Source organism: Herpailurus yagouaroundi, unplaced genomic scaffold (genome assembly GCF_014898765.1).
Source record: "Herpailurus yagouaroundi ecotype Mexico unplaced genomic scaffold, PumYag 142, whole genome shotgun sequence".
NCBI lineage: Eukaryota > Metazoa > Chordata > Mammalia > Carnivora > Felidae > Herpailurus > Herpailurus yagouaroundi.
In genome coordinates, this window is record NW_024412397.1 from 13,545,575 (window position 1) to 13,573,400 (window position 27,826).

General features: G+C 43.1%; 1 protein-coding gene across 1 annotated transcript in view; it reads left to right on the plus strand.

The window, feature by feature from the left end:
• Positions 1 to 13,787: 13,787 nt before the first annotated feature.
• The window catches only part of VPS4B (vacuolar protein sorting 4 homolog B), a 32,605-nt gene continuing 18,566 nt past the window's right edge, over positions 13,788 to 27,826 (plus strand). The window contains exons 1-3 of the mRNA XM_040478624.1: positions 13,788 to 14,070; positions 25,956 to 26,067; positions 27,235 to 27,391. Coding sequence (XP_040334558.1) covers positions 14,044 to 14,070; positions 25,956 to 26,067; positions 27,235 to 27,391 — 296 coding nt within the window. The 5' untranslated portion in view covers positions 13,788 to 14,043. The remainder of the gene's footprint in view (positions 14,071 to 25,955; positions 26,068 to 27,234; positions 27,392 to 27,826) is intronic.

Here is a 27,826-nt window from a genome sequence, read left to right on the forward strand (position 1 = left end):
CAGGTCCCAAAACACTGAGTGACAGGTGCTCAAAAATGAGCTAAATTAATTCATTCGAAGTAGATTCCTGAATCACACACGACTGTGTAACCCTCAAAGGGTTTCTAACTTTGCACCTTGTAACGATCGCTGTCGGTGCACCTGAGATGAGGGGACGTGGTCAAGGTCGACACGAATCTGTGTGTTGTTCTGTTTGTTTCGCGAGAGGAGGGAGCGGCCGGCAGGATCCAGATGTGGCAAAAATGCAGAAGTGCGGAGCAGTGGCTACCCCACGTGCCAGGGATGGTGGCGGAAAGAGGAGCCTGCAAGGAATCATTGAGGAAGATGCCAAGCCAAGACGGAGCTTCATCTGGACCACAGTGTAGCCCGTAGGTCAGCTCGGGGCCTGCCTGAGCTGGCCCAACCGTGGGCATTAAGTGTCAGAATCCCAGACCGTGAGATCTGGGTAAGCGACATTACAAAGGTAACATCCAATACCTTTGCAAAGTAATGGACTCCCACCGGAGTCCATTAGTAAGTTTTTCTAACAGTTCCTACCTGAGCACCGTTACAAAAGATAGCATTATGCCGAGTCAGCCGCAGCGATTCCCTAGAAACTGTGGATGGTGATACAGTTCGTCTTATTTTCCCGCGGGAATAATGCTACACCTTGGCAGCGAGTAGTTAGTTCATAAAGGGAAAAATAAAAAGCACCGTCATTTACTGAATGTCCACTACGGGCCAGACATCGTGGTTCATTATCTCTCATCTTTGCAGGAACCCTGTAAAGTAGGCGTGATTAGCCCAGTTTTAAAGATAAGAACATTAAGTTTCAGAGCAGCTAAGTGCCTGACCTTGGGTCTCACATCAAAACCTCTTTCTGGTATACCACAGCGCCTCAACAATCTGACGTGAAAACAAAGAAGCAGGTCTAAGCACCCACAGTAATTGCAAGTAATATAATTATGCTGTGCTTCGACGGACTGGCTGAAAGCAGCAAGAGATTACTTAGAGACGATCTAGCTCAACCTCGTCACAAACAAGCAAATGAAAAACAAGAGAAGCTAAGGACCTATCCAAGATCCAAGAGCAAGGGAGAGGCGTAGCTGGGTATAGAAGCAGGATCTTCTGATTCAATCACAATACGTCTCATCAAAGCCCCTCTCTTAGCTAAGAAAGGCCCCCAAGCTGTCGACTGGGAGAGTCAGGATTAACACCTGGGACATCAGACTCCAAGCCCAGAGAGAGTTCTTTCCGCCACCCTATAAAATTACAACATCACTGTTGGCACGTCTAAAAATATATTTGTCTTGTAATACCCATTAGTTAGACAATCAATGCACAATGCTGGCCCTTTTCATTTGAGAAATTTAGAAGGAGCTTGGAGGGTTAGATCCCTTTCACATAATAGCTCTATTTAGATTTGTTGCTTGACATATTGTCCTCTTGGATCAATTACATGATACTTTACACTGAGGGATCTTTGAAGAGACTCGACTTCTAAATAAGTTAATGTCTCCATCTCTCTCCAAGGTATATATTTCCCCTGACCTAAATCTGCCCCCTGGAGGCTCTTATAATATCCCTTTTCTGGAATTTCTCACTGGCACAATAAACCACTTTCTGTGGGGGTATTCCTTGCCTTGATAGGCGTAGTATACTTTCTCTTTTAAGAAAGAACCGAGCCTTTTGCTTCTAAAAGTCCCACCATTTCAAAAACAGGCCCGAGAACACGAACAATCAAGCTGAACATTTCCGTCTTTTCACACGTTATTTGTCACCTCCCAGGCATGACATCTCTTACTGCAGTATTTTAACCACCTGTGAACACCTGATCATGACAACATATGGAAAGCACCTGTCATTAACGCTGCAATTTGCTGCTTTCTCCTATGATTTTTGTAGACCCAGGTTATCTCTTTATAAAACCTGCTACAAAATTGCTTTTCAGACCGCTACCAGTTGTCACTCGTGTGTACCTGGGTGTCTTTTACATAACTGTCTGGCCCAGTGCTTCCTTGCACTAGGTTAGGTAAGTCGAGGAACTCTCCTAGAGCACGGAGGGGTGGAGGATGGAATTTTCCGATGAAAAACATAGTCATTTTGCAACTTCACAATATCACTGGCCAGGAATTGCCCTTGGGAGTAGATTGTCTGGCATAGAATCTCTTTATTTTCCCAGCATGACCTTAGGATATAATTTGGTAATGAGATCATTTGGCAACCTTGAGCTCTAATACAGTGAAATTAAATAATTGAATTGGCTGTGGCTTTTAACCTATCCTTACTCTTCCAAGGTGGACTTTGGCCAAGATTATGAATAAACACTTAAGCTTTCAAGACTTCCATTTTGTAATTAGAATTTGAATAACATGAAAGGACAACTCTCCTCGGAAGCACAGAGTGTCTTTATATGAATAAATGTAAATTCCTTCATTGTATCTAAATTTGCTCTCCACTCAACTATTCAGGCCCAGCCTTTTCTGCCATCACTGCAGCCAACAATTCTCACTACTTGTTTACACATATTTGTATGTATTTATCATGCATTGTGACCTATGAAGACTGCTTCCTGTTTGCAACTGCTTTATTTTTCCAACGATATTAGCAGTTCTTAGGAGAAGGGGCCGCGTTTGACTTCTCATGTGGATTCATTTAAATATCAGATTCCAGGGGCGCCTGGGTGGCTCTGTTGGTTAAGCGTCTGACTTTGGCTCAGGTCCTGATCTCACAGCTCATGAGTTCAAACCTCGCGTCGGGCTCTGTGCTGACAGCTCAGAGCCTGAAGCCTGCTTTGGATTCTGTGTCTCCCTCTCTCTGTCCCTCCTCGGCTCATGCTCTCTCTCTCTCTCTCTCGAGATAAATAAATTTTAAAAAACATTTAAAAAATTTAAATATCGGACTTGGGGGCTACATATTTAATTGAAGCTCTATCAGCACCAGTTGGTTGAGTGATTAAAAAATATTGATGGTTCAAGGCATAGGGGACATAGTCACTGATGTGATTATGGCGAATGGTTAGTGACACTGTGGTGAACAAAGCAGAAAACATAGAGTTGTTGAATCACTATGTTGTGTATCTGAAACCAATGTAACATTGTGTTTCAAGATGACTCATACAAAAAATGTTTTTTTAATTTTTTAATGTTTATTTATTTTTGAGAGAGAGAGAGAGAGAGACAGAGCGTGAGCAAGGGAGGGGGCAGAGAGAGAGAGGGAGACACAGAATCCGAAGCAGGCTCCAGGTTCTGAGCTGTCAGCACAGAGCCCAACGCAGGGCTAGAGCTCGCGGACTGTGAGATCATGACCTGAGCCGAAGTCGGTTGCCCCACCGACTGAGCCACCCAGGTGCCCTTAATAAAAAAAAAAAGTTTTAAGAAAAATATTGTTGATTCAAGCATAGGCGTGTCACCAATTCTATTGTGTCTTCTTAGAGCCCCTGGGTTTATATCTATTTACACACATAAATAAGAATTCCATGTAACATGCCTTGATCCCAAAGTCCAACACAATTACAAAGAGAGTGGGGGGGGGGGGGGGGGCGCCTGGGTGTCTCAGTAGGTTAAACGTCAGACCCTTGATTTCGGCTCGGGTCATTATCTTGCAGTTCGCGAGTTCGAGCCCTGCATCCAGCTCTGCGCTGACCGTCTGGAATCTGCTTGGGATTCTCTCTCTCTCTCTCTCTCTCTCTCTCTGCTCCTCCCCCCACCTCAAAAATAAATAAACTTTTAAAAAGTTATAAAAATTTTTTGAATAGAGTAGGAAGGACACAGTATTAAAGGTCTTATCTAGTTAATGCATTGACCTAAAGGTGCATTAAAACAGCAGTTTCAACAAAACATTTTTTAGGTCTGGCAATTTTTGGCTCACCATCTCACCATTGACATACATCATTTCTAAATTTGTTTTTTTTTTTTAATTTTTTTAATGTTTATTACTTGTCTTTGAGAGAGAGAGAAAGAGAGAGAGAGAGCAGGGGCGGGGCAGACAGAAGGAGACACAGAATCCAAAGCAGGTTCCAGGCTCTGAGCTGTCAATGCAGAGCCTGACCCGGGGCTCGAACCCACGAACTGCAAGATCATGACGTGAGCCGAAGTCCACGCTCAACCGGCTGAGCCACCCAGGCGCCCCCCAAATTTGTTTTTAAATACTAAATAGGGAAACTGACAAATCGCAAAGAAAGTTGCCAGCTCGTTTTCAGTTTCAAGGTGGTCAGGCTGACCTTTTACTTAGGGGTCCAATCCTATACCCCCACACTCTCCTCTCCCCAGAGTACTATCCACATTTGTTCCTTAGAAATTTACGGTCCTGCCATTTACTAAAAGTGTAGCTAGTAATTAAATCATGAGACTTCTCTACGTGTTCTACACAAAACCACAACCAACTTTTTTTTTCTGACACAATGATACCTTTTTGAAAATGTTTGCAGATGCAAGCCTGAAAAGGAAGAAAATGAAGAGGGAAGTAAAGTTTAAGGTCTGGACAGATTTGCTTGAAGTTGATACTAATGAGCTTGTGAAAGAGTGAAGGGAGCTTTATACTATTTTCAGAAGACTATTAAGCAGACATCATGCCCAAGCCCTGTCTGGTACAACATGTCATTGCTACTCTCGTGGTGTATTCGTTTTATTTCTGCTTAATCTTGTTGTTGAGCTGACTTAATTTAGCAATCAAATGGGACGATGAACAACTGATTTAGACTGTAATTCCAGGGAAAGTGTTCATTTAGATAACAAAATGCAAAATTTCATTGCTAATCTAGACAGTCATTAGCTTGACGATGGCATTGTCGCTGTTTGGAAGATTGTGCTATCTGGTGCTGGGGGCTGTCCCGAGATTGAACCTAAATTCTCCTAAATCCTTCTTCTGGAACTAGTCCATGGAAAGTAAATGGAGGCTGATTCTTGGCCTAAAAATGATTCCACCCCAACACTCTCACCTCAGATCTCCGTGTTGGTTTAGTGGTAGAGATCTTGGGACATTTTGCCTGCTCGAAAGACAACAGGAATGAGATTCTGGGGAAGAAGCTCCCAGCGGACAATGGGAGCTTCTAGGTTCAAGTCATTTCACTGCTAGAATATGTATTGGTCAGCATATTTCAAAGGTACAGAGAAGCAATTCCTCTTTCTAAACCAAATGCTTCTGCTCCGTACAATTTTCGAAGGCAGCAACTTATCAGCAAGATCTTCTTTATAAGCATCTATATTTAGTCACTGCATTTTTTTTATTATCTCTTTTTGTTATCTTAATGAATGAAATAATTATCATAGTCTGGTAAAAGAAATCATGTCTACATACATATAGAGATAGAGATGCCAATACGCATATCGACTACCAACAAAAATTATATAGTTGCTTTATTTATTTGGTAGTATTTATAATATGAAATCTTACATATTTCTCTTATACTAAGAACAGAGCATTAATTTCTCCTCTTTATAAGGATGTCTTCTAAAGTATCACTGTTGTAGACCCAGTGCCCCAAAGACCCCCCAATGAGTCATGCCCTTGAATAATCCTCTTTCCTAAGTACAGACAGAACCTGTGACTTCAAACCAATAGAATATGGCCAAAGTGAAGGGGTTTTACAGGTATAATGAATGTCCCTAATTATCTGACTTGCAGTTAATCCAAAGGGAAATTATCCTGGGTGGGTATGACCTAATCAGGTAAGCCCTATTAGAAGAGAATCTGAATCTTCTCTGAGGTCAGAGACTTGAAGCATCAGAGATGGTGGATGTGGGTGTGGGTGTGCACGTGTGTGTGTGTGTGCATGTGCACACGTGCGTGTGTATTCCTGGTTTTGATGAAGCCAGCTATCATGAATTCTACAGAGAAAAGAAAGCAAATGCTGCCAATAACCTCAGGGAGCGTGGGAGCACATCCTTCCCTAGTTGAATCTCCAGAACACGAAGCCCAGCCCGCACCTTAATTTCAGCCTTGTGAGACTCTGAGCAGAAAACCCCAGCTTGGCCGTGGACTTCTGACCCACAGAAACTGTGAGATGCCAAGAGTGTGTTGCTTTAAGCTGCTGTGTTTAAGCAATGATAATGTATGCAAGAAGGTTGAAAATAATTATTCATGACACCACAAGCATTCCTTTAAGTCAGGAAGAAGAAAGATTAGGATGACTGCCCTCGACGCTTTCGACATCACACAGGAAAGAGACAAAGGTATCACTGTCTGCAGATGTTTTCACTGTTCATCTAGAAACCCAAGAGATATATTGTTACTCTATCAGAAACAACGCGGATGCCAAATTAATCTACCTATATTCATGGTTTCCTACATTTGAACCACAATTAACTACAAAAAATATAAAGAGAAGAGATTATACTACTTATGATAGCAACAATGACACAACAAAATACCTAGAAATTAGCCTACAAGAAACGCTCAGAAACTATATAAAGAAAAAAAAAATGAAACTCTACTAAGAAACATACGAGGAGGCTTGAATTAAGACATATTTTGGAAATCTGAGAAAATTCCATATCATAAAGATGTTCCTCTGCCCCGATTAATCTACCAATCCAATTTCAGAATAAATAAGCTTTTCAGGTGGAAGTTGACAAAGCGATACCAAAGTTGGCATGGAAGAATAAATATAAGAAAGTCATAACTACCCGGAAAATGACTGATAGCTCACACCTGGTGGGTGCAAACCATGTTCCAAGCCCAATTCTGCTGTACACTAGGCTCATCTAATTTTTGCACAGCCCCGTTAGACAGGTAGTATTATCATCCTCGTTTCATAGAAGCAAAAACAGCATCCTAGAGATGGTAAGTAATTATCTGATATCCATTCAAGCCGAGGTTTGAACCAAGCATTCCTACATCAGAGCCTGAATCCTTAGTTTTCCCTCCTGCCTCGAATGAATCAGGCAGTTCCACAAAATATTGAGGTGAATTACAAAGCTACAGTAATAAAAACTATTTCCCTGGCATAAGAATAGATGATGAAACGGAGTAGTTGAAACGTAATCAAGATTTCAGACAAACCCTTGCGAGAAACTGGTCGACACGAAAGGTAGTCTTTCAGATGAGTGGAGAAAAAATGGATGCTAAATAAATAATATTGGGGGACACCCGCGTGGCTCAGTCGGTTAAGCCTCTGACCCTTAGCTCAGCTCAGGTCTTGATCTCAGGGCTATGAGTTCAAGCCCTGCATCGGGCTCCATGCTGGGCAGGAAGCCTATTTAATTAAAAAAAAAAATGTTTTTTTAATTTAGAAAGAAATAATATTGGGACAATTGATTATCCATTTGAAATAAATAAAAAGAAACAACAAAGCTAGATCTTGACCTTAATTGTTACATCAAAATGAATTCCAGAGAGGTCAAAGACTTAATGCAACAAAATATTGAAAGTCCCGTAGGAAGATACAGGTATAGTGTTGTTGTTTTATTTTTTTTTCAACGGTTTTTTTTTTTATTTATTTATTTTTGGGACAGAGAGAGACAGAGCATGAACGGGGGAGGGGCAGAGAGAGAGGGAGACACAGAATCGGAAGCAGGCTCCAGGCTCTGAGCCATCAGCCCAGAGCCCGATGCGGGGCTCGAACTCCCGGACCGCGAGATCGTGACCTGGCTGAAGTCGGACGCTTAACCGACTGCGCCACCCAGGCGCCCCTAGTGTTGTTGTTTTAAACAATCTAGCAGTGGGTAAGATCTCTCTAAGCATAACAAAAAAAAAAAAAAAGAAAGAAAGAAAGAAAAAGGAAAAGAATGATAAATGTAACTGTGTTGAAACGTAAGTGTTCGTGCCAAAAGAAGTAATAACAAAGAACAAAATGGGAAAATATTTGCAACACACAGACCAAAAGAACTTTCTTAACATACAAAGGACTTTAATAAATCAATAAAAGAAAGAAGAAAAGATGAGCACCAGAATGGAAAACTGGATGAAGAATTTGAACAGAGTTCAACACAAACATGGAAATACAATTAAAAAAAAAAAAAAAGAAACCTCTTATTGTGGAGAATTTTAAACCTATAGTAAAGTGGAAAGACTGGTCCAACGGGCAGTCTCTTCCCAGCGATGGTCATCAAGGCGGCAAGTCATGGCCGCTTGTGTTTCACACACACACACACACACACGCACACGCTTCCATCCTAGCCATCCCTACCCTGCATTATGGTGAAAGGTCATTCCATCCGCAAATGTATCAGAGAGTGTGTATAAGATTAGAAAATGCTGTTTTTCCTATTACAGTGGCAAAGATGGAGCTCAAGGCCTAAAAAGAGGAGAAAACGGAAAAAATACAGCTCACACCTGATACTGTCTGAAAGGGGGGAAAAAGGAGGTTTGACCTTTTTCAGCCGTCAGCCGCAACTGCTTGAATGCTGAATCTAGCACGAGAGCACGGGAGGCATTCTTAGATGAACGTGTTCAGGAAAAGACTTGGGTTGAACAGTAGCGGGGAAAGGAGTTGGAAACCAATTCTTTCTTTAAAAAAAGTTTTTTGTAATGCTTATTTATATTTGAGAGAGCGGGTGGGGGGAGGGGCAGAGGGACAGACACCAAATCGAATCTCGGAAGCAGGCTCCAGGCTCTGAGCTGTCAGCACAGAGCCCCAGGACGGGCTCGACCTCAAGAGCAGTGGGATCGTGGCCTGAGCCGAAGTCGGACGCTCAACCGACCGAGCCACCCAGGCGCCCTCAAATCCGTTATTTCTAAGTGCATTATCCGTGTTCCGAGTGTTTACAGTCTGGGGGATGGTGGTGGTGGCCTGTTAAACATCTTGAGGACAGGTGCCTCAGCTTTCCTTCTGCACCAAAGCCTTAGGGTGCACCTGCCCCGAGGTCATCAACAACCAGGAATGGCTGCTTCGATGGACACACCCTCCCTCAAGGGGCTGACTGACATTGAGGCCATCAGTCCAGAAACTCTCTGTGGCTTCCCAGGAGTAAAATGAATCACAGCTATTGAGGAAGGGCTGGGTCTCCAGGCTTCCCGGGTACATTCAGAAAGGTATGCTGCCTGATATGGAGAACAGGTTTCCTGCCCGAGAACGGCCCCTGTCACTTCTTTCACGTGATCAGCACTGTCAGGGCTTCGCCTTCCTTATAGTCATGCTGCAGGGAGGAAGCTGGTGACTCAACAAGCTGGGACGACACTTCTGGGTGGACTTGAATGGCTGTGCAGGGCAGGCTATGAGGACTTTACCAGTAGGCATTTCCTTGAAGATGCTTGGAATGAGACGGATTTGGTCCTGGACGGACCTGGAGAGACCCTGCTGAGCCTGAATCCACAAATGTCGCTCAACACTCAACTGAACGTTAATCTCCAAAACCCTTGATCGTGAGCAAGGAGGCTTCCTTTTGTTCAACGAGCCTTGGCTAGTCAAGCACCTATCCTGTATGGACATGTGGGGAACCAGGGCACAGGGAGGGTTACAGAAGTGAATAAGATGAAGCCTTTGCCCTCGGTGATTTGACGGTCTAGAAAGGAAGGACGCCGTGTGAGTGAGATGAGCCATTTTTGGTGAACCCGCAGTGCTCCGGGACCTATTTTTGGGACTTAGCATGCGTGACCTAAGGACAATCCAAGGTCAAAAGTGCTATGAAAGTTCGGAGAGGTTTTGAAGTTTTCTCGAGGAACTAACATCGGAACGAGCCCTTGAAGAATAGGTATGATTTTCACCAGGTTGAAATGGAGAAAGCAGTTGTGGGAAAGAGGACGTGTTAATCACGGTCCAAGTAGGTGCTGGGCTTCAGGAATGGGACGTAGGCTGTTGGGCTCTGCCCGTCCTGTTGTCTAAACCCGAACACCACTGCTGTCGCCTCCTACTCGATCTTCCTGGCTCCTCTCTCCCCCTGGTGCACCCTACAAACTGTGACACGCATTTTCATCAAACCAATATTGAACGAAATCAGGACTCTATATACTCTACTTTCTTCCAAAAGGAAGAAAATTACAGAGGAGGGAGAGGACGAAGGGCAGGAGAAAGGGGCTGGGGTGGGGGGGGGGGGAGCCTGCCAATGAATCCTTAGTCCCTGCCGAACCAAATCCGAACTCTTTATCATTCAAAGCCTTGAGCACCTGGCAGTGCCTCCTGGTGCGTTTTTAGCTTCCCTCCTGCCTCTCCTTCCCCAGAGCACCTGTCGCTTCCCCCATTCTAGCCTTCCCTCAAACATGCCAGAGGTTTATTCTCCTGTGCCTTTATTCATGCTTTGCCTCTGCTCGAAAGGGCCTACATTCTGTCCAAATCAGTTTAAGATTCTAAGATTTGGTTTAACTGACACCTTCCCCGAGAAATTCCTCACCGCTCCTTCCAAATTAAGCCTCCCCTCCTCTGTGGCCTCATGGTGCAAACTGCCTGTGTCTATGAGTCCTTGTCTGTCTTCTAACATCCCATCTGGAGTCATGTGACCTGGGATCAAACTCCAGATTTATCACTTAGAAGCTGCATGGATTGGGAGACGATCTATCTCTCTGAGGCTTAGTTTTCCTCATTTGTAAAAATGGGATACTTAATGGGGCGCCTGGGTGGCGCAGTCGGTTAAGCGTCCGATTTCAGCCAGGTCACGATCTCGCGGTCTATGAGTTTGAGCCCCGCGTCAGGCTCTGGGCTGATGGCTCAGAGCCTGGAGCCTGTTTCCGATTCTGTGTCTCCCTCTCTCTCTGCCCCTCCCCCGTTCATGCTCTGTCTCTCTCTGTCCCCAAAATAAATAAACGTTGAAAAAAAAATTAAAAAAAAAAATGGGATACTTAAGATCCACTTCACAGAATTAAGAAATAAGATAATGTAGTGGAAGTATTTTATAAACCATGATACTGATACAGGTAACAATTTTAGATTTACATTTTTCAACATGAAAAAGTAACAAGTTTCTATACCACTGTAATGCAAACTCCCAACGAGCAGGAATTTAAAAAAATCTTTTTAAAATAATAATTACAAAAGAGTTGCAAAGATATTTAGAGAATTCCCATATAGTCTTTTTTTTTTTTTAAGTTTATTCATTTATTTTGAGAGAGAGCATGAGCAGGGGAGGGGCAGAGAAAGAGGGAAGGAGAGAATACCAAGCAGACCCCACACTGTCAGCACAGAGCCCGATGCAGGGCTCGATCCCACGAACTGCAAGATCATGACCTGAGTCAAAATTAAGAGTCAGACACTTAACTGACTGAGCCACCCAGGTGCCCTGCCCATATACGCTTTACCCAATATCCCCTACTGTTGGCATCTTATCTTGTTTATTTATCAAAACTCAGGGTGCCTGGGTGGCTCAGTCGGTTAAGCATCCGACTTCCACTCAGGTCATGATATTTACGCTTGTGAGTTCGAGCCACACGTTGGGCTCTGTGCCGACGGTTCAGAGCCTGAAGCCAGCTTCAGATTCTGTGTCTCCCCCTCTCTCTGCTCCTGCCCTGCTTGCACTCTGTCTGTCTCTCTCGAAAATAAGTAAACATAAAAAAAAACCTATAAAATTTGTTTCAGTGTAGTACTATTAGCTAAAATCCAGACTTAATTTGTGTTTTTTTTATCAGTTTTTCCACTGATGTCTTTTGTTGTTGTTCCAGGATCCAATCCAGAATCCCATATTTCATTTAGTTGTCGTGTCTCCTTAGTTCCCTGCAATCTGTGACAGTTTCTCAGTCTTTTCTTATCTTTCATTACTTTGACATTTTTGAAGAGCCTGGTTAGGCATTTTTTTTAGAAGTAGAAAAGCCCTCAATTTGTGTTTTTCTTGTGTTTTCTCATGAGTAGACTAAAATTACGGATTTTTGAAAATACCTTACAGACGATAGCCTTCTCTTTGAATATTGAGAGTACGTGATACTAACACGATTTGTTGATAGTGATAAAAGAGGGATTTTTGACCGTTTGGTTCGTATCCAATATCCACAGCAGCCTGGCACATGGTGGTAATTTGTATCAGTGGATTCTCTTTTCACTATTATGTGTCTGTATCTTCCACTAAATTGTAAACTCCTGAATGGCAAAGACCGTATCATATTCATCTCTGTAGTTTTTTAATGCCTAGTCGACTTACATTTAGTGGGTGTTCCATAGACTCTTAGGGATTGAGGTGAAAGGTAAATTGGAGTCTAGTTGTATCTTCAGGGAAAATCAGGTTTATCCAATAGTCATTAAGGATCTAGCAATTTCTTTTAAGCAGCTCAGTTAAAAGGTTTAGTATTTATTAAATGTCTATGATGTGCTGACACTGTAAGGGCTGCGATCCCTACAGTATTTATCAGTAAGTGGAAGGGAACAGAGGGGTGGAAAGGTGAACTGGCAGATGAAGGCAGAGAGAGGGCTGACTTTGAGCTTTGAGCCTGGATGATGGAGTTTTCGTGATGTTATTCTGAGAAGTTTGGGGTAGATGATCATTAACTTGACTTCAAATGTGTTGAATTTGTCTTGTGGGAAAGTCCTGTGATTTCTGGAGATCTCTGGAAGGTTATGAGTGCAAGACAGAAGACAGCATTAGGCCTAGAGATGTAGATTGGAAGTCATTTCTATTATATTGCTATATAAAGTCCAGGAAGGGGATAAGATGAGCAGGGATGGAGTAGTTTGATTAAAGAGAACATGACTCTTGACACAATGCTACAGATAGAGAAGAATAAGAAGGGGAAACAGTGGGATACCTGGGTGGCTCAGTCGGTTAAGCATCTGACTCCTGATTTCAGCTCAGGTCATGATCTCACAGTTCTTGGGATCAAGCCCCGCATCAGGCTCTGTACTGATGGCATGGAGCCTGCCTGGGATTCTGTCTCACTCACTCTCTGCCCTTCCCCCGCTTGCTCTCAAAATAAATAAAAATAGATTTTTTTTTTTTTTAAAGAAGGGGAGACAGTGAAGGAGAAAGACAAAGAATATTAGGATTCTCTACAAGTGAGAGTTCAAGAACTGGGTAGTTGACAATACCTAGTAAGAAGGGCGAGGGAAGAACTTTAGGAGACATCAGATGATCGGGAAGAATTAGGGAGTGAGTAGGAAATAAAATGGAGGAATGATTAAATACCTATTTCACTTTCCTTTGGGAAGCTTACCTACATAAGGATGAAGAAAAAGAGGATTTTGACTGCAAATGATAGAAAGGCTGAGGCAAGGTCTTATTATAGGTCTGCGACTAATCCCTGACATGTGATCTCACAGAAAGCACTTAACCTCTCGTCATTAACCTTCCTTATAAATGGTGTAAAAGATAATCTGACCTGCCAGTTTCGTAAGACTTGTGTTCAGGAGCCTGCTTCCCCACCAAACCGTGAGCTCCTAGAGGACAGCAACCACACCTGTCTTTTACTAACATTCTCAGGACCTCGCGGAGCCATGACAACTTATTGAATAAAGTGTACAGTGTTGAGTAATAAACGCTGAGGCTTACTGAGATCTTACTGTTCACCCAACACTATGCCAGCGCATGCTACTAGCATTCTTCACAATCCTGGGGTGGGTACTATATACAATTAACCCCATCTTACAGAGGAGAAAACGGAATGCATGAGACACAGTAAACGAGCCCCAAGTCCCCAAATGGTGGGTCTTGGAGACGGGATGACTTTTTCACTCAAAAGCCACAGAACTACAGGGCACGCTCCATGATGTGGACTGAAAGGAGCCAGAGCCAATAATTCACCTCAAGTGTAAAACATCTGGAAAAAGAAGAAAACGTAACAGATCTTGGCTCTAGGACGCATCCCCGCCCCTACGTAAGAGCCGCAGTACGCTTGCGCCCAGCCTGACTTCCACTAGGCCCGGGAGCGCTTCCGGCCTCCCGGCATCGCGAGACCCCGGGGCTGAGGCGAGACCCGAATGGCTGGAGACTGGGTAGCGCGCGTGCTGATGACGAAAGCGGAAGTGCTGAGGCCAGAGGCGGGACGAGAGCCCGGAGGGGGCTCAGAATTGCGGAAGTTTTCTGAGAAGGGTCGGCGGCGCTTGGAGCGGCTTGCGGTTTTGGAACCAGTTCGCGAAGGGGAGGCGTCGCTCCGGGTCCGAGGGCTACCAGCCTGCGTACGTTTGAGGCAACACCGGGCGCGGTTCGACGTTGCCGCTGTTGGCTTCCTCTGTCCTAGTTCTTCCCCAGGGAGCCGCCTCGGATCTCCGCCATGGCATCCACCTCGTCCAATCTCCAGGTATCACTGTTCTCCCGCGCCCTGGAGAGCCGGAGCCGAGGGGCGGCGCGGGGTTAGGATTGGAGACAGGGGAGGAGGGAGGAAGCGGCCGCGCCCCTGGTGCCGGACGGAGGAGGGCGGCGCCCCCGCCCAGCCGCAGGTGGGAGGGTCGGGCGCTTTCCGCCCGCTCCGGGATCTCCCAAGCCCACCCGCTGTGCGAGACGCTTCACTTTTGTTGAGGTGGGTTTTCTTCCTCTTTTGAACAGAACTGGGCAGAACTTTGAACCGGAGGCACAGACGCTCCAGTCACTGTAAGACAGAGAGGAAAGAACGTAATGTTTGCAAAGCACTGGTGATCTTAGTTCTCCGTCTCAAGCTGGTGTAGCAAAGCCCTTCTCTTTTAGCTGTCAGGTGAATAGAAACGTGAGGACAGTCTTGGAATTTGAGGAATCCGTCAGTTCATTGAGCTGTGCATTCATGTGCACTCTGCCATGGCTCCCAAAATGTATATAAAATCAGGGAGTGTTCTTAAGCTTTGTGGCTCCACCTCCCCACCCTTACCGCAGTGAGTACAGTGTTTTGTACATAAATCGTAGAACCTTAAACTTTTAGACATGATTGTTGGACATCTGTGAGATTCATTGAGAAATTTGTGAAATAGTGCCTCCGATGCCCAGAATGGATCTGAGGTTTCAGAGGGATTTAGAAAGTGACTTAGCCTCGAGGACTCCCAGTCCACCGGGTCATTTTGCGACAAAAGATCAGCATAAAAGATTGAACCCTTGTCTTCGTCTTGCAGTCGTTGATGAGACATTCATTGAGTGTCCAGTACAAGCACTAAGGATAATGGAGGACCTGCTCGAACCTGGGTAATTGACAAGAAAGACCACTGAAAGTAGATACATTAAAATAGAACTCAGAATTTCACACACGGAAAGAGGTAGGATAGGAAGGAGCTTTGGGGGATTTTTTTTTTAACGTTTATTTTGAGAAAGAGAGAGAGAGAGAGAGAGAGAGAGAGACAGAATGTGCGTGGGGGGAGGGGCAGAGAGAGAGGGAGACACAGAATCCAAAGCAGGCCCCAGGCTCTGAGCTGTCAGCACAGAGCCCGACGTGGGGCTGGAACTTACCAACCGCGAGGTCATGACCTGAGCGGAAGTGGGTCGCTTAACCAACTGAGCCACCCAGGCGTCCCTTTCTTGGGATTTTTACCTTGAAAATCAACCCAAAAGATTATGAAAATAAATGTTTTATATGTCTCAGAATGTTATAATTGCAACTATGGCTTATTCCTTAGAATGAAGAATAAGTCATGTGTTGATTTTTGCGTGTATCTTTTCCAACAGGGTTGCATTAGACTAAGATATGACAATCTCCACTTAGCGTTGACTTTTTTTGTAGCCCATTCAGAAAGGGTCTTTTTGGTAAATGTTTTTGGAAAAAGTATTGTTTCTTTGATAAAAGTATTGTTTCTTTAATATCAACAGTGATTTCTTTTGAAGTGTCTTGTCTTCATATTTGTTGGTTTTTTAGTTAACTCTTTATTTCATCAGCTTTTCGCTTGTCAAAACTGCATGTAATTTGGACATTCTGCAACATAATTTTCATCCATTTACTGGTACCTTTTTCCTTTTTTTTTTTTTTTTTAAGGCTTTTATTTTTTGAGAGCCAGCATGAGTGGGGGAGGGGCAAAGAGAGAGGGGGACAGGGGATCCGAAGCAGGCTCTGCGCTGACAGGCTGACAGCAGCAAGCCCGATGATGCTGGGCTCCAACTCAACTCGAGAACTGCAAGATCATGACCTGAGCCGAAGTCGGGTGCTCAACCCACTGAGCCACCCAGGCACCCCTGTTTTTTCTTTTGCAGGAATTGCACTTTGGTTTTATGGTCAGTTTGTGTCATATTTGAATTGGGTTGTTGGATGTTCCTTAATGAATCAGCTAGAGGTTGACACAAATGAAAGGCACGTTGCTAGTTTTAAACAGGGAGAGATGTTTTATTTTATGGTGGTTGGGTCATAGGTGCACTTTCTCATTCAAACCTTTTTAACCTTCTAACCTAGAAAATTTGGATGAAGAATATTCTTAAACAGCAAATAACTTTCCCACCAAACAAGGCAAAACTCCCCATAACCAGGAGCTCATAACTAATGGAGGAATGCAGATAACTAAAACTCAAAATTATAAAATAACACAATAGTGCTATGATAGAATTAAAGGTTTAGTATAGGAGGGCAGAAAGGAAGGGCTTATCTAACTCTTCAAAAGTAACTGAGAAATGTTCCACAGAGGAGATGATGTGAGCTTAGATAATGTGTAAGGTGCCGACACTAACTGTCCGCCGGGTGTTTGGTGTGATCTTAATCCTCAAAGCAACTCTTCAAGGTGAATATTACTTCAGTTTCATGGTATAAGAATCCAAAATTTATTAAGGTTATGATTTAACCCAAGACATGCAGTTAGTTAGTATAGAAGACAGTTTCGAATCCAGGTTTATGTGTTAGACATTTGTACTTTTTTCACTATGAAGTTATGCCTTCTTGGACCAGAAAATGGGATGCATTCCAGGTAAAGAAAAAGAATATATGCCTCAGTCTAGAAGTGCAATAAACCTTAGAGAGGGTTGGCAGAAATTGCGAGTAATGCAGTATACATAGAACTCCAGGTTTACTGAGTCGTAAATGTGCCATACATTTTGCTAAGTCTTAGGGAATCATAAAAGAAATATATCATCCTTGAAATCCAAGGGCTTACATTCTGATGTGAAAAGACATATAAAGTGGCTGGGGCGCCTTGATGGCTCAGTCGGTTAAGTGCCCGACATCAGCTCAGGTCATGATCTCACAGTTCATGGGTCCGAACCCCGTGTCAGGCTCTGTGGTGACAGCTCAGAGCTTGGAGCCTGCTTCAAATTCTGTGTCTCCCTCTCTCTCTGTTCCTCCCCCACTCTTTGTCTCTCTCAAAAAATGAATAAACATTAAAAAAAAATTTTAAGTGGCTAACAGGGATACTGTGTGATCTTTGGAAATGTGTAACAGAGGCAGTGGAAATTTAGAGGAAGCATAGGGTAGGCCACTTGGGGGTATCAGGGACACTTTGCAGCAGGAGGACCGTGACTGTGCCGAGTCTTAGAGAAGCTGGAGTTATGTGGGGAGATAACTGGATAGGATATTCCAGGTGAGGAGTACACTATAAACAAAGGCATGAAGTCTCAGTTGCCCCATTAGTTTGGCATGACTGGAACTGTGTGCATAAGGTGAGTGGACAAGCCTAGTTAGGCCATGGAAGGGTGTGTGCTAACACGGAGATGATTGGTCCTCATCCTGCTATAGTCAGGAGTCTGCGAAGGTAATATGCTCAGGGTTTTGTTTTAGAAGGAAACTACCATGCGTGCATGGGGGACAGCCAGACCGGTAGCCACCCTGGGCACATGGGAGACCAGTTAGGAGGCAGGGTTCTGTGTGATGGGAGATGGGGAGGGCCAAAGTAGTGTAGTACCTCTTAAAGAAGAAAGGATTAATCAAAGACAGATTGGAGAGGAAGAAGTCAGGCTTGGCTCTGCATTTAGAAAGAGGGGTGCGGAGGAGGCTGAGTTTTCGCCCCTCTTCCTGGGTTGGATATCTCAGTGGGGAAGAATTGGGTCTGGGATTACAAGAAGAGGCACATATTTGGGCGCAGGTGATCTTGAACTTTTTGGGTTTGAAATGCATGTACAGGCAACCAAGTGGAAATGTTCCATGAGCAGTTGGAGACATGTGTAGAACTAGAGGGAGAGAGCTGGAAACAAGCACTGGAGAGTTATTAGCATACAGATGGTAGCAGAGGTTGAGGGTATCTTGGAGAGTTCATAGCATGAGGAGGAACAAGAAGGCTGTGGAATCTTGGCATAGAAGCAGAGAAAAAAGGGAGCCTGCAAAAGAATCGCCGCACAGTCAAGAGTAGAACTGAGAGAGAAGGGTGCCATGGAGGCCGGAGGAGGAGGCCGAGTCCAGATGTCTGCTTTGAGGGTTGAAGGCTGCGGACAGAGTTAGGTCATTGCGAGACCTGGCAGGCAGCAGGAAGCCTTGGAGGAGTCAAGAAAGCATGACGCACTCGGGGTTCTCTTTGGGATTTTGCTCCGGAGGTGAAGAGATACGTAAGATGTTAACCAGGGAGGAACCTAGAAACTGGGGAGAGCCAGCGGGTTTTCGTTTGTGTTTTGGAGGTATGAGTCTGAGGTAGGACTTTACGTATGTTTTAATGCTGAGGAAGGCCCCAATTAAAAAAAAAAAAAAAAAAAAAAGGTTACGTTGGGGAGAGCAGCAGAGTGGGCATGTGATTGATAGAGTGGATGTCAGAGAAGGAAGATGGGGGTGGTCTCCAGAGCCCAGGGGAGAGAAATAGCATGGACAGGCAGGAAAACATCCAGTGGAGGAAAGTTGTTAGAGATGATCGGGGTGGAATCACCAAAAGGAAGAAGATTCTGAGAAAGCAATAGGGGATTTTTTTTTCCTTCGTTCGGCAATGTGATTAAGTGCCCAGTGTGTGCCAGGCACCGGCTCTGGGGTGGGGGGAGAACCGAGAGCAGGGGCAGAGTGCAGCCTCTGCAGTAGGTTAGGGAGGGCCTCTCTGAGGACTTGGCATTTGAACTGTGAAAAAGAGACTGTCCTGCGCCTGTTGGGGAAGAACATTCTAGGCCGAGGGATCAGCCGTGCGCAGGCTTCCTGAGTAAAGGCGAACTAACAGGTTTGGGGTGAGATCCGGAAGGAGCCAGGGCACACACAGGTCATTTAAGGCCCTGTCGACTGTGAGCCAGCATCTGGGTTTTATTAACTACTGTGCGAACCCACCGAAGAGGGCCCATCGTTGCCTGCCAGGTGGACTCCGGGGTGTTGAGTGTGGAAGCAGGCTGACCACTCGGGAGGCTCGGTGGTAGTTTTGAATCACGTGCGATGGAAGTGGTCAGGGTGAGGAATAACTGGCACTCCCAAACCACACCAGAAACAATCACTTCATTTCAGATGAAAAATGCTGATAGAACCAAGGTTGAAGTGGGGTGTTCAGCAAGGGAAAAAGAGATACATACCCTCAAATCATTTTTGATTAAAGGTTTAACATGCACTGTCCAGTAGTAGCTACGTGTGACTATTTAAATTTATGTATTTATTTTAATTTTTTTAATGTTTATTTATTTTTGAGAGACAGAGCACAAGCAGGGTAGGGGGAGAGAGAAAGAGAGGGAGACACAGAATCTGAAGCAGGCCCCAGGCTCTGAGCTGTCAGCACAGAGCTTGTTGAGGGGCTCGAACTCAAGAACTGTGAGATCATGACTTGAGCTGGAAGTCAGACGCTTAACTGACTGAGCCACCCAGGCGCCTCTATTTAAATTTAAATTTTACTCAAAATTTAGAACTCGTCAGTCACACTAGCCATGGGTGCTCAGAAGCCGGTTGTAGCTAGTGGCTCACAGTTGGACAGTGCAAATACAGGCCTGTCCGTCATCAAAGAAGGGCTGGTTTAAAGTCATTGTTACCATATTTGGAGCTAGGTAATTAAATACCAACTGTAAGAGTTTTCCTTAACCATCCCTGTGGTGCTGAAAATAGGACTGACTGCAAATGAGGAGAACATACAGCTAGAGAGGTGAGCGGCACAGCAATTCAAAATAATAGAAGAAAATTGTATCTAGAATAAGAAAGAACTTATTTCTCCCACATGGCTTAGCCATGGAGTCTTCTAGGTGCATTTTTATGTGACAAGGTGCCCCAGTCCACCGGTTGCCCACACGTATGAGTGCTTTGAGTTCACCCTTGATATCCCACCTAGCTTACCAGACTTGTGAAAATTTAGCATCAAATTCAGCTATTTGAACTGTGCAACATCTTATCAATTCTACCATTTTTTTTTGCCTCCTGCAACAACAGAGGGAAGGTCTGTTCCTCCTATTTACAGCTTTCATTCCATCTATGCATTCCGTTAGCAACTGCTTCAAAATATAATATTCTCACGTATGGTTGGTTTGGGATTGTTTGAGTGGTTTTTTTCTTATGTGCTGATTTTTAATATAGCATAACCATGATCCTTTTTTTCTACTGAATCTTTTGTTGAATACAGTTTTACTACTTAGATTAATCCAGGTGGAATGTTTTAATAAACCATGCTTGTTATTTACGTGTGTGTGTGTTTAAATATTAAAGATGGTTTTTTAATGAAGGTTTTATTTTGCTATAACCATGGGTTCACATGCGATGGTGAGAAATCATATAGAGGGGTTCTGTGGACCCTTCACCCATTTGCTCCCAGTGGTAGCATTTTATAAAACTATAGTACAGTATAACCTGGATGTTGACATTGCTACATTCCACCAGTCTTACTCAGATTTTCCAGTTTTACTTGTATTCATGTATAGTGTGTGTGTGTGTGTGTGTGTGTGTGTGTGTGTGTGTGTGTGTGTAGAGCTGTGGTAAGTTCCTGGATCCTCCATCAAAGTCATGATACAGAATAGTTCTACCCACAGGGACCCCTCCTGTGGCCCTTTTATAAATTTTTTTAGTGTATTTTTATTTTTTGAGAGATAGAGAAAGAAACAGTATGTGGGGGCAGGGCAGAGGAATAGGGAGAGAGAGAATCTTAAGCAGGCTCCCCACCCAGCACAGTCTCACCACCATGAAATCCTCACCTGGGCTGAAATCAAGAGTCAGATGCTTACACAGACTTTTTTTTTTTTTTAATTTTTATTTATTTTTGAGAGAGACAGAATGCGATGGGTTAGGGGCAGAGAGAGAGGGAGACACTGAATCTGAAGCAGGATCCAGGCTCTGAGCTGTCAGCACAGAGCCCGACGCAGGACTTGAACTCACGAACCGTGAGATCATGACCTGAGCCGAAGTCGGACGCTCAACCAACTGAGCCACCCAGGCGCCCCTCAAGAGTCAGATGCTTAACTAACTGAGCCACCAAGGAGCCCCCTGTTGCCCTTTTAGAACCACAATCACCTCTCTTTCTCGCCACCCCCCCCCCCACCATCCCTGTTTCCTGACAATACTAATATGCTCTCCATCTCTGGTTTTATCATTTCCAGAAAGTTATATAAATGGAATCGTACGATATGTAACTTTCTGGGATATGTAACTTTCTGGAATCTGTTCTTCCTCAAGATCCATTCATGTTGTGTGTATCAAAGTAGTTTCTTTTTGTAACTGAACGGTACTCCTTGGTATGGGTGTAGCACAGTTTGTTTAACCATGCTGTATGGTTGAAGGACATCCGGAATGTTCATGTATAAATTTTTGTGTGAACATAAGTCTTCATTTCTCTGGGGTAAATACCCAGGAGTGCAGTCACTGGTTCATATGGTAGCTGCACGTTTAGATTTGTGAAAAAAAGCAAAACAAAACAAAAACAAAACCATTTCCCAGAGTGACTACCATTTTACATCCTACCCTACAACCTGGCAATGTGTAAGTGATCCAGTTCTCTGGAGCGTTTGGTATTATTGTCACCTTTTTTTTTTTTTTTAAGCCATTCTGATACATGTTTCAAGATATCTCATGGTGGTTTTAATTTGCATTTCTCTAATGGCTAGTGATGTTAAACATCTTTTTGTGTGCTACTTTACCGTGTGTATATCCTCTTTAGTGAAATGTCTGTTTATGTCTTCAGCCCATTTTCTACTTGGATTGTTTTTAAATTGTTGAGTTTTGGGAGTTCTTTCTATTCTAAAATACTAGTCCTTTTATAAATATGTAGTTTGCAAATATTTCTCCCAGTCTGTAGCTTGTCTTTTCATCCTTTTAATAGGATTTTTTACAGACTAAAACTTTTATAATTTGATGAGGTCCAATTTATCATTTTTCTTTTCTTTCTTTTCTTTTTTTGTTTTTTTTTTTTGAGGTATAATTGACATATATTCATTTTTTTTTTTCAACGTTTATTTATTTTTGGGACAGAGAGAGACAGAGCATGAACGGGGGAGGGGCAGAGAGAGAGGGAGACACAGAATCGGAAACAGGCTCCAGGCTCTGAGCCATCAGCCCAGAGCCCAACGCGGGGCTCGAACTCACGGACCGCGAGATCGTGACCTGGCCGAAGTCGGACGCCCAACCGGCTGCGCCACCCAGGCGCCCCGACATATATTCATTTCAGGTGTACAACAGGATTCATTTTTTTTTTTGTATGCGGTGTGAGATGACACCACAGTAAGTCTAGCTAACACCTGTCACCTTTCATTGTTACAAAAATGGTTTTCCTGTGATGAGAATTTTAAGACACTCTCTTAGCAACTTTCAAATATGCAACACAGTGTTATTAACTGTAGTCACCGTACTGTATATTACATCCCTATGACATTTATTTTATAACTAGAGGTTTGGATCTTTGGACTCCCTTCACCTGTTTCACCTTTCCCCACCTCTGGTAACTACCTGGATGTTCTCTGTATCTATTAGCTTGGATTTATTTGTGGATGTTTTCTCTTTCAATTTCACACATAAATGAGATCATATGGTATTTGTCTTTCTTTGACTTCTTTCATTTAGCGTAATGCCCTTAATTCTATTCATGTTGTCACACATGTCAAGATTTCCTTCTTTTTATGGCTAAATAATATTCCATTGTGTACGTAACCACATTCTCTATCCATTCGTCTGTCTGTGGACACTTAGGTTGTTTCCATAAGTTGGCTATTTTAAAATTTTTTTTTTCAACGTTTATTTATTTTTGGGACAGAGAGAGACAGAGCATGAACGGGGGAGGGGCAGAGAGAGAGGGAGACACAGAATCGGAAACAGGCTCCAGGCTCCGAGCCATCAGCCCAGAGCCTGACGCGGGGCTCGAACTCACGGACCGCGAGATCGTGACCTGGCTGAAGTCGGACGCCTAACCGACTGCGCCACCCAGGCGCCCCAAGTTGGCTATTTTAAATAATGCTGCATTGAACATTGAGGTGCATGTATCTTTCGACAAAGTTCATGTTTTCGTTTTCTCTGGATAAATAGTGAAATTGCTGAATCATATGGTAGTTCTATTTTTAATTTTTTGAGGAACCTCCATAGTGTTTTCCACAGCGGCTGCACCAGTTACAGTCCCACCAACAGTGTACAAGGGTTCCCTTTTGTCCACATCCTCACCAGTACTTGCTATTTCTTGTTTTATTGATAATAGCCATTCTAACAGTTGTGAGGTCACAGCTCATTGTAGTTTCAATTTGCATTTCCCTGATGATTAGTGATCTTGAGTGCTGTTTCATATACCTGTTGGGCGTTTGTATGTCTTTGGGTAAATATCTGTTCAGAGCCTCGAGTCATTTTTTAATTGGGTTGCTTGGTTTTTTTGCCGTTGAGTTTTATGAGTTCTTCTCTCTACACACTGGATATTAATTAACCCTTTAGCAGGACACGATTTGTAAATATTTTCTCCCATGTGGTAGGTTGCTTTTTCATTTTGTTGATGGTTTCCTTTGCTGTGCAGAAGCTTTTTAGTTTGATGGAGTCCCACTTGTTCATCTTTGTTTTTGTTGCCTTTGCTTTTGGTGTCAAATCTAAAAAATCATCACCAAGACTGGAGTTGGAGCTTAACTTGCCTGTATTTCCTTCAAGGAGTGTTATGGTGTCAGGTGTTCTGTTCAGATCTTTTGAGTTAATTTTTGTGGATGGTGTAAGGTAGTGGTCCAGTTTCGTTCTTTTGCATTTTGCTGTCCAGTTTTCCCAACACTATTTATTGAAGAGACTGTCCTTTCCTCTTTGGGTATTCTTGACTCGTTTGTGGTGAGTTAATTCACTGTACATACATAGGTTTATTTCTGGGCTCTCTATTCTGTCCCATTGATGTATGTGTCTGTCTTTATGCCAGTCCCATATTGTTTTCATTTTATATATTGTGTTTTTTGGCACATATAGTCTAAGAACTTTGCCTAGCCCTAGATGCTGGAGATTTTCAGTTTTTTCTAAGGATTTTATGGTTTCATATTTTATATTAAAGTCCATGATCCATTGTGATTTAATTTTTTTTCAACCTACAACAACCTTAACTTATTATCTCCGTTTCTGTGGGTTAGAAGTCCAGGTCGAGCATCGCTCAGTGGGGCTCTGGCTCAGAGTCTCACCAGGCTGACCGAGGTGTCAGCAGGCTGCGTTTTTGTCTGTTTGGTGGTTGTTCATGAAGTCTCTGGGGATGTGTCTGCTTCTAAACACATGCGTGTTGTTGGCAGATTTCAGTTTCATGTGGTTGTCAGCCAGGTTCTTTTGCTTGGATGCCAGCGTGGTCGGGTGGATTTTCATCAGGCTTCTATTCTTTCTGACCTCTCCTGCCTCCTATCTCCTACTTCCAGCTAGAGAAAATTCTCTGCTTTTAAGAACTTCGGGATTTTTTTTAAGTTTTTATTTAATTTCTAGTTAGTTAAATAGTAACATTAGTTACAGGTGTAGAATGTAGTGAGTTAATTTTTGTGGTTTAGGTCAAGATTCTCTCTGTCTTTTTTTATTTCTTTATTTTTTTTTTGCTAAAGATGTTTGATTGCTCCAGCACTGTTTCTTCCGCCATTAACTTGCTTTTGCAAATTTGTCAAAAGTCCGTTAACATATTTGTATGGGTCTATTTCTAGGGGTTTTGTGTTTTTTGGTTTTTTTTTAAATACCACAAAAGTCCATGTTCATTATGGACACTTTTAGAAGATGAGAAAAAGCAGAAAAAGAAGAAATTGAGTCTTATAAAAAATGAGCTGTGTTAAATTTCTCTACATCTTTTTCCTGGGTTTTGCTTGTTTTTGCTATTGTTTCAAATAGTTGAACTCCTGCTATATGTAAAAATTGTATTGTGCTTTTAAAAAAATCCCATTATAGACATTTTTCCATATTGTGAATGTTTTAATATTATTTTAACGATCCTATAATATACCATTGTGTGGCATCTGTTGGCTGTTTAAAATTAATGTTTCCAAGCTTTGTTTTTGTTTTTTAAAAAGACCCCTCTGGGGCGCCTGGGTGGCGCAGTCGGTTAAGCGTCCGACTTCGGCCAGGTCACGATCTCGCGGTCCGTGAGTTCGAGCCCCACGTCGGGCTCTGGGCTGATGGCTCGGAGCCTGGAGCCTGTTTCTGATTCTGTGTCTCCCTCTCTCTCTGCCCCTCTCCCGTTCATGCTCTCTCTCTGTCCCAAAATAAATAAAAAAACGTTGAAAAAAAAAATTAAAAAAAAAAAAGACCCCTCTGGTTACTGTCTTACTGGATTAAAAGATTTGGGCATTTTCAGATTCTTGCAATTTCATTGCCTCATTGCTTCTGAGGGGGTTTTACACCATTTACATTTTACTATTGTTATATTATTTATCTATAACAGCATTGCATTTCTGAGAATTCCCCTGAATACTTTTAACTTGAATTTTCATATTATTTGATTATTCCTTACTAGCTTTAAGCTTGACTTATGTTGAATGAAAATTAATGAGAATCTTAGTGATTGGTACTAGGTAAAAGTAGTAGTCAGCATTTACCCATTTAACAAATGTCGTTCACGTTTTGTAAATCATTATGATGTATAGTAACATGCAATTGAGATTTAGGGAAAACAGGTGGATTTGTTTTAAGATTGCTTTTACTTATTTATTTAAAAATATTTATTTTGGGGAGAGCACGGGGTGGGGGGGAGGGACGGGCAGAGAGAGGGGGACAGAGGATCTGAAGCAGGCTCTGTGCTAACAGACCGACAGCAGTGAGCCCCGTGTGGGGCTCGAACTCATGAACGGCGAGATCATGACCTGAGCCGAAGTCAGACACTCAGCCAACCGACTGAGCCACCCAGGTGTCCCTGAGGTTGCTTTTAGTTTTAAAAAAAAAAAAAAGAGAGAAGGAAAAAAACACGTTCAATATGACCATTTACATCACAGTGTTGTTGCTTATTTGATTTTGATGATATGATTTTGCCTCCCTTCAAACAGAAAGCAATAGATCTTGCTAGCAAAGCAGCCCAGGAAGACAAAGCTGGGAACTATGAGGAAGCTCTTCAACTCTACCAACACGCGGTTCAGTATTTTCTCCATGTAGTTAAATGTAAGGCCATAGTTTGTTTTCTGTTTTAAAACGTTAAAGGAAAAGATTATTCTGTTTCTTTTATAAAAGTTGAAATATAATGCCAGAAAATTCTAAACCATCCATTTGCAAAATATTCCCGGTAGCTTGTTAATAATTTTTAAGTAGTCGGCAAACAAATGTGCATAGCTATCCTAGTTATTGTTACTTTGTCTACCTAAAAATATTAAAATGCCATATAATCGATGTAAATAGTTTTTATTTTACTGGCGATATACCCACATTATGTACGAACCACATTTTCGAAGCGTCTCTGAAAATACTCTCTTAAGTACTTTAAAAAAAAAAGGTTGGGAGCCATTTTGTTCGTATGTTTTCCAAATACGTACTGCATGTTTCCCACGCACCAGGTACTGTTTTAGGCACCGGGATGCGACGGTGAGGGGAAAGTGGGTAAAAACCCTGCTTCCGTGGATCTTCAGCGTAGGCTGAGCATACGACAAAAGTGTCTCTGGCAAACTGAAAGTTATTTGTTACTGAAAACTTCAGCGGTTGGATAATTTAGGATTTTCTTTTGAGCTTCTTCATTTCACGTTGAGGTTTTTCTGTCAAATAAAAGTGAAACTAAAAAAGAATCCTAAGATAATTGGGGCCGGTCCTTGCCCTGCATGGACTGCTCAAGTCGGCTTTTGAAACAGCTCCCGCAGAGGCCTTTGTGGAGTAAAATTACTGTATTGGGGGCACCTGTAACATACGGAATTTCCGGCATTCTTCTACCATGAGATGAAACTTACGTAGACATTAATGGAAACGGTTGATACTACTTTTGTTGGTCTTAGAATTGGTTTTATGCGAGAGCAGCCACTTTCAGCTGTCCGCACAAAATGTTAAAGGAAGAATAGAAAACCCACAGAATATTACATAATTTCTTCTTATTATTTAGCATTAATTTAACATATCCTAGTGTCTTGCTCAGATTTCTTTCTGCCTCAGACCCGCTGTTGGCTTCCAGCCGTGCTGGAGGGAAGCGGACAAGAGTTGGTGATGGTTGGTTACGAGGCTTAGAGATACCCTTCCTCCCTCCCCCCCCCCAAACTAGATTGTCCGTGACTCAAAAGTGTGTCTAAGAGTTTAAACCTGTCCATGTAGAAGACTAATGGAAAAATCTCTCTCACTTCCCTCTAATAGATGAAGCCCAGGGTGATAAAGCCAAGCAGAGTATCAGGGCAAAGTGTACAGAGTATCTTGATAGAGCAGAAAAACTAAAGGAGTACCTGAAAAAGAAAGAGAAAACTCCACAGAAGCCAGTGAAAGAGGGACAGCCGAATCCAGCGGAGGAGAAAGGGTATGTATTTTAGAGTGTTAGACTTTATTATATCTACTTAAAAGAGAAAACTACATTTAACTTGTGAAATCCATTTCTTTTGTTTAAACCAGCTGTTGGCAACCCAGGACTCAGAGGCCAAATCTGACCCACTGCCAGTTTTTGTAAGCAAAGTCTTACCAGAACATAGTCTCTTACGTCTAAGAAAATGAGATTGTGGGACCTTGCTATCTGGCCTGGTTGGGTTTGCAGGCAGGAGGTTCTGGTCAGCTGTACGGGGACTGTGACGCTCACTGTTCGTGGTGTGCAGTGGCGCAAGTTACTTGGGTAATCCCTGTGGTCTCCGGGAAGGGAGTGCCTTGCAGGCAAGGCTTTGGGGCAGCTTCCGAAGGCCACTTCAAAGGACATAAGGAATGGAAGAACTAGAGGTGACCGGCTGCTTCAGACTGCACGGAA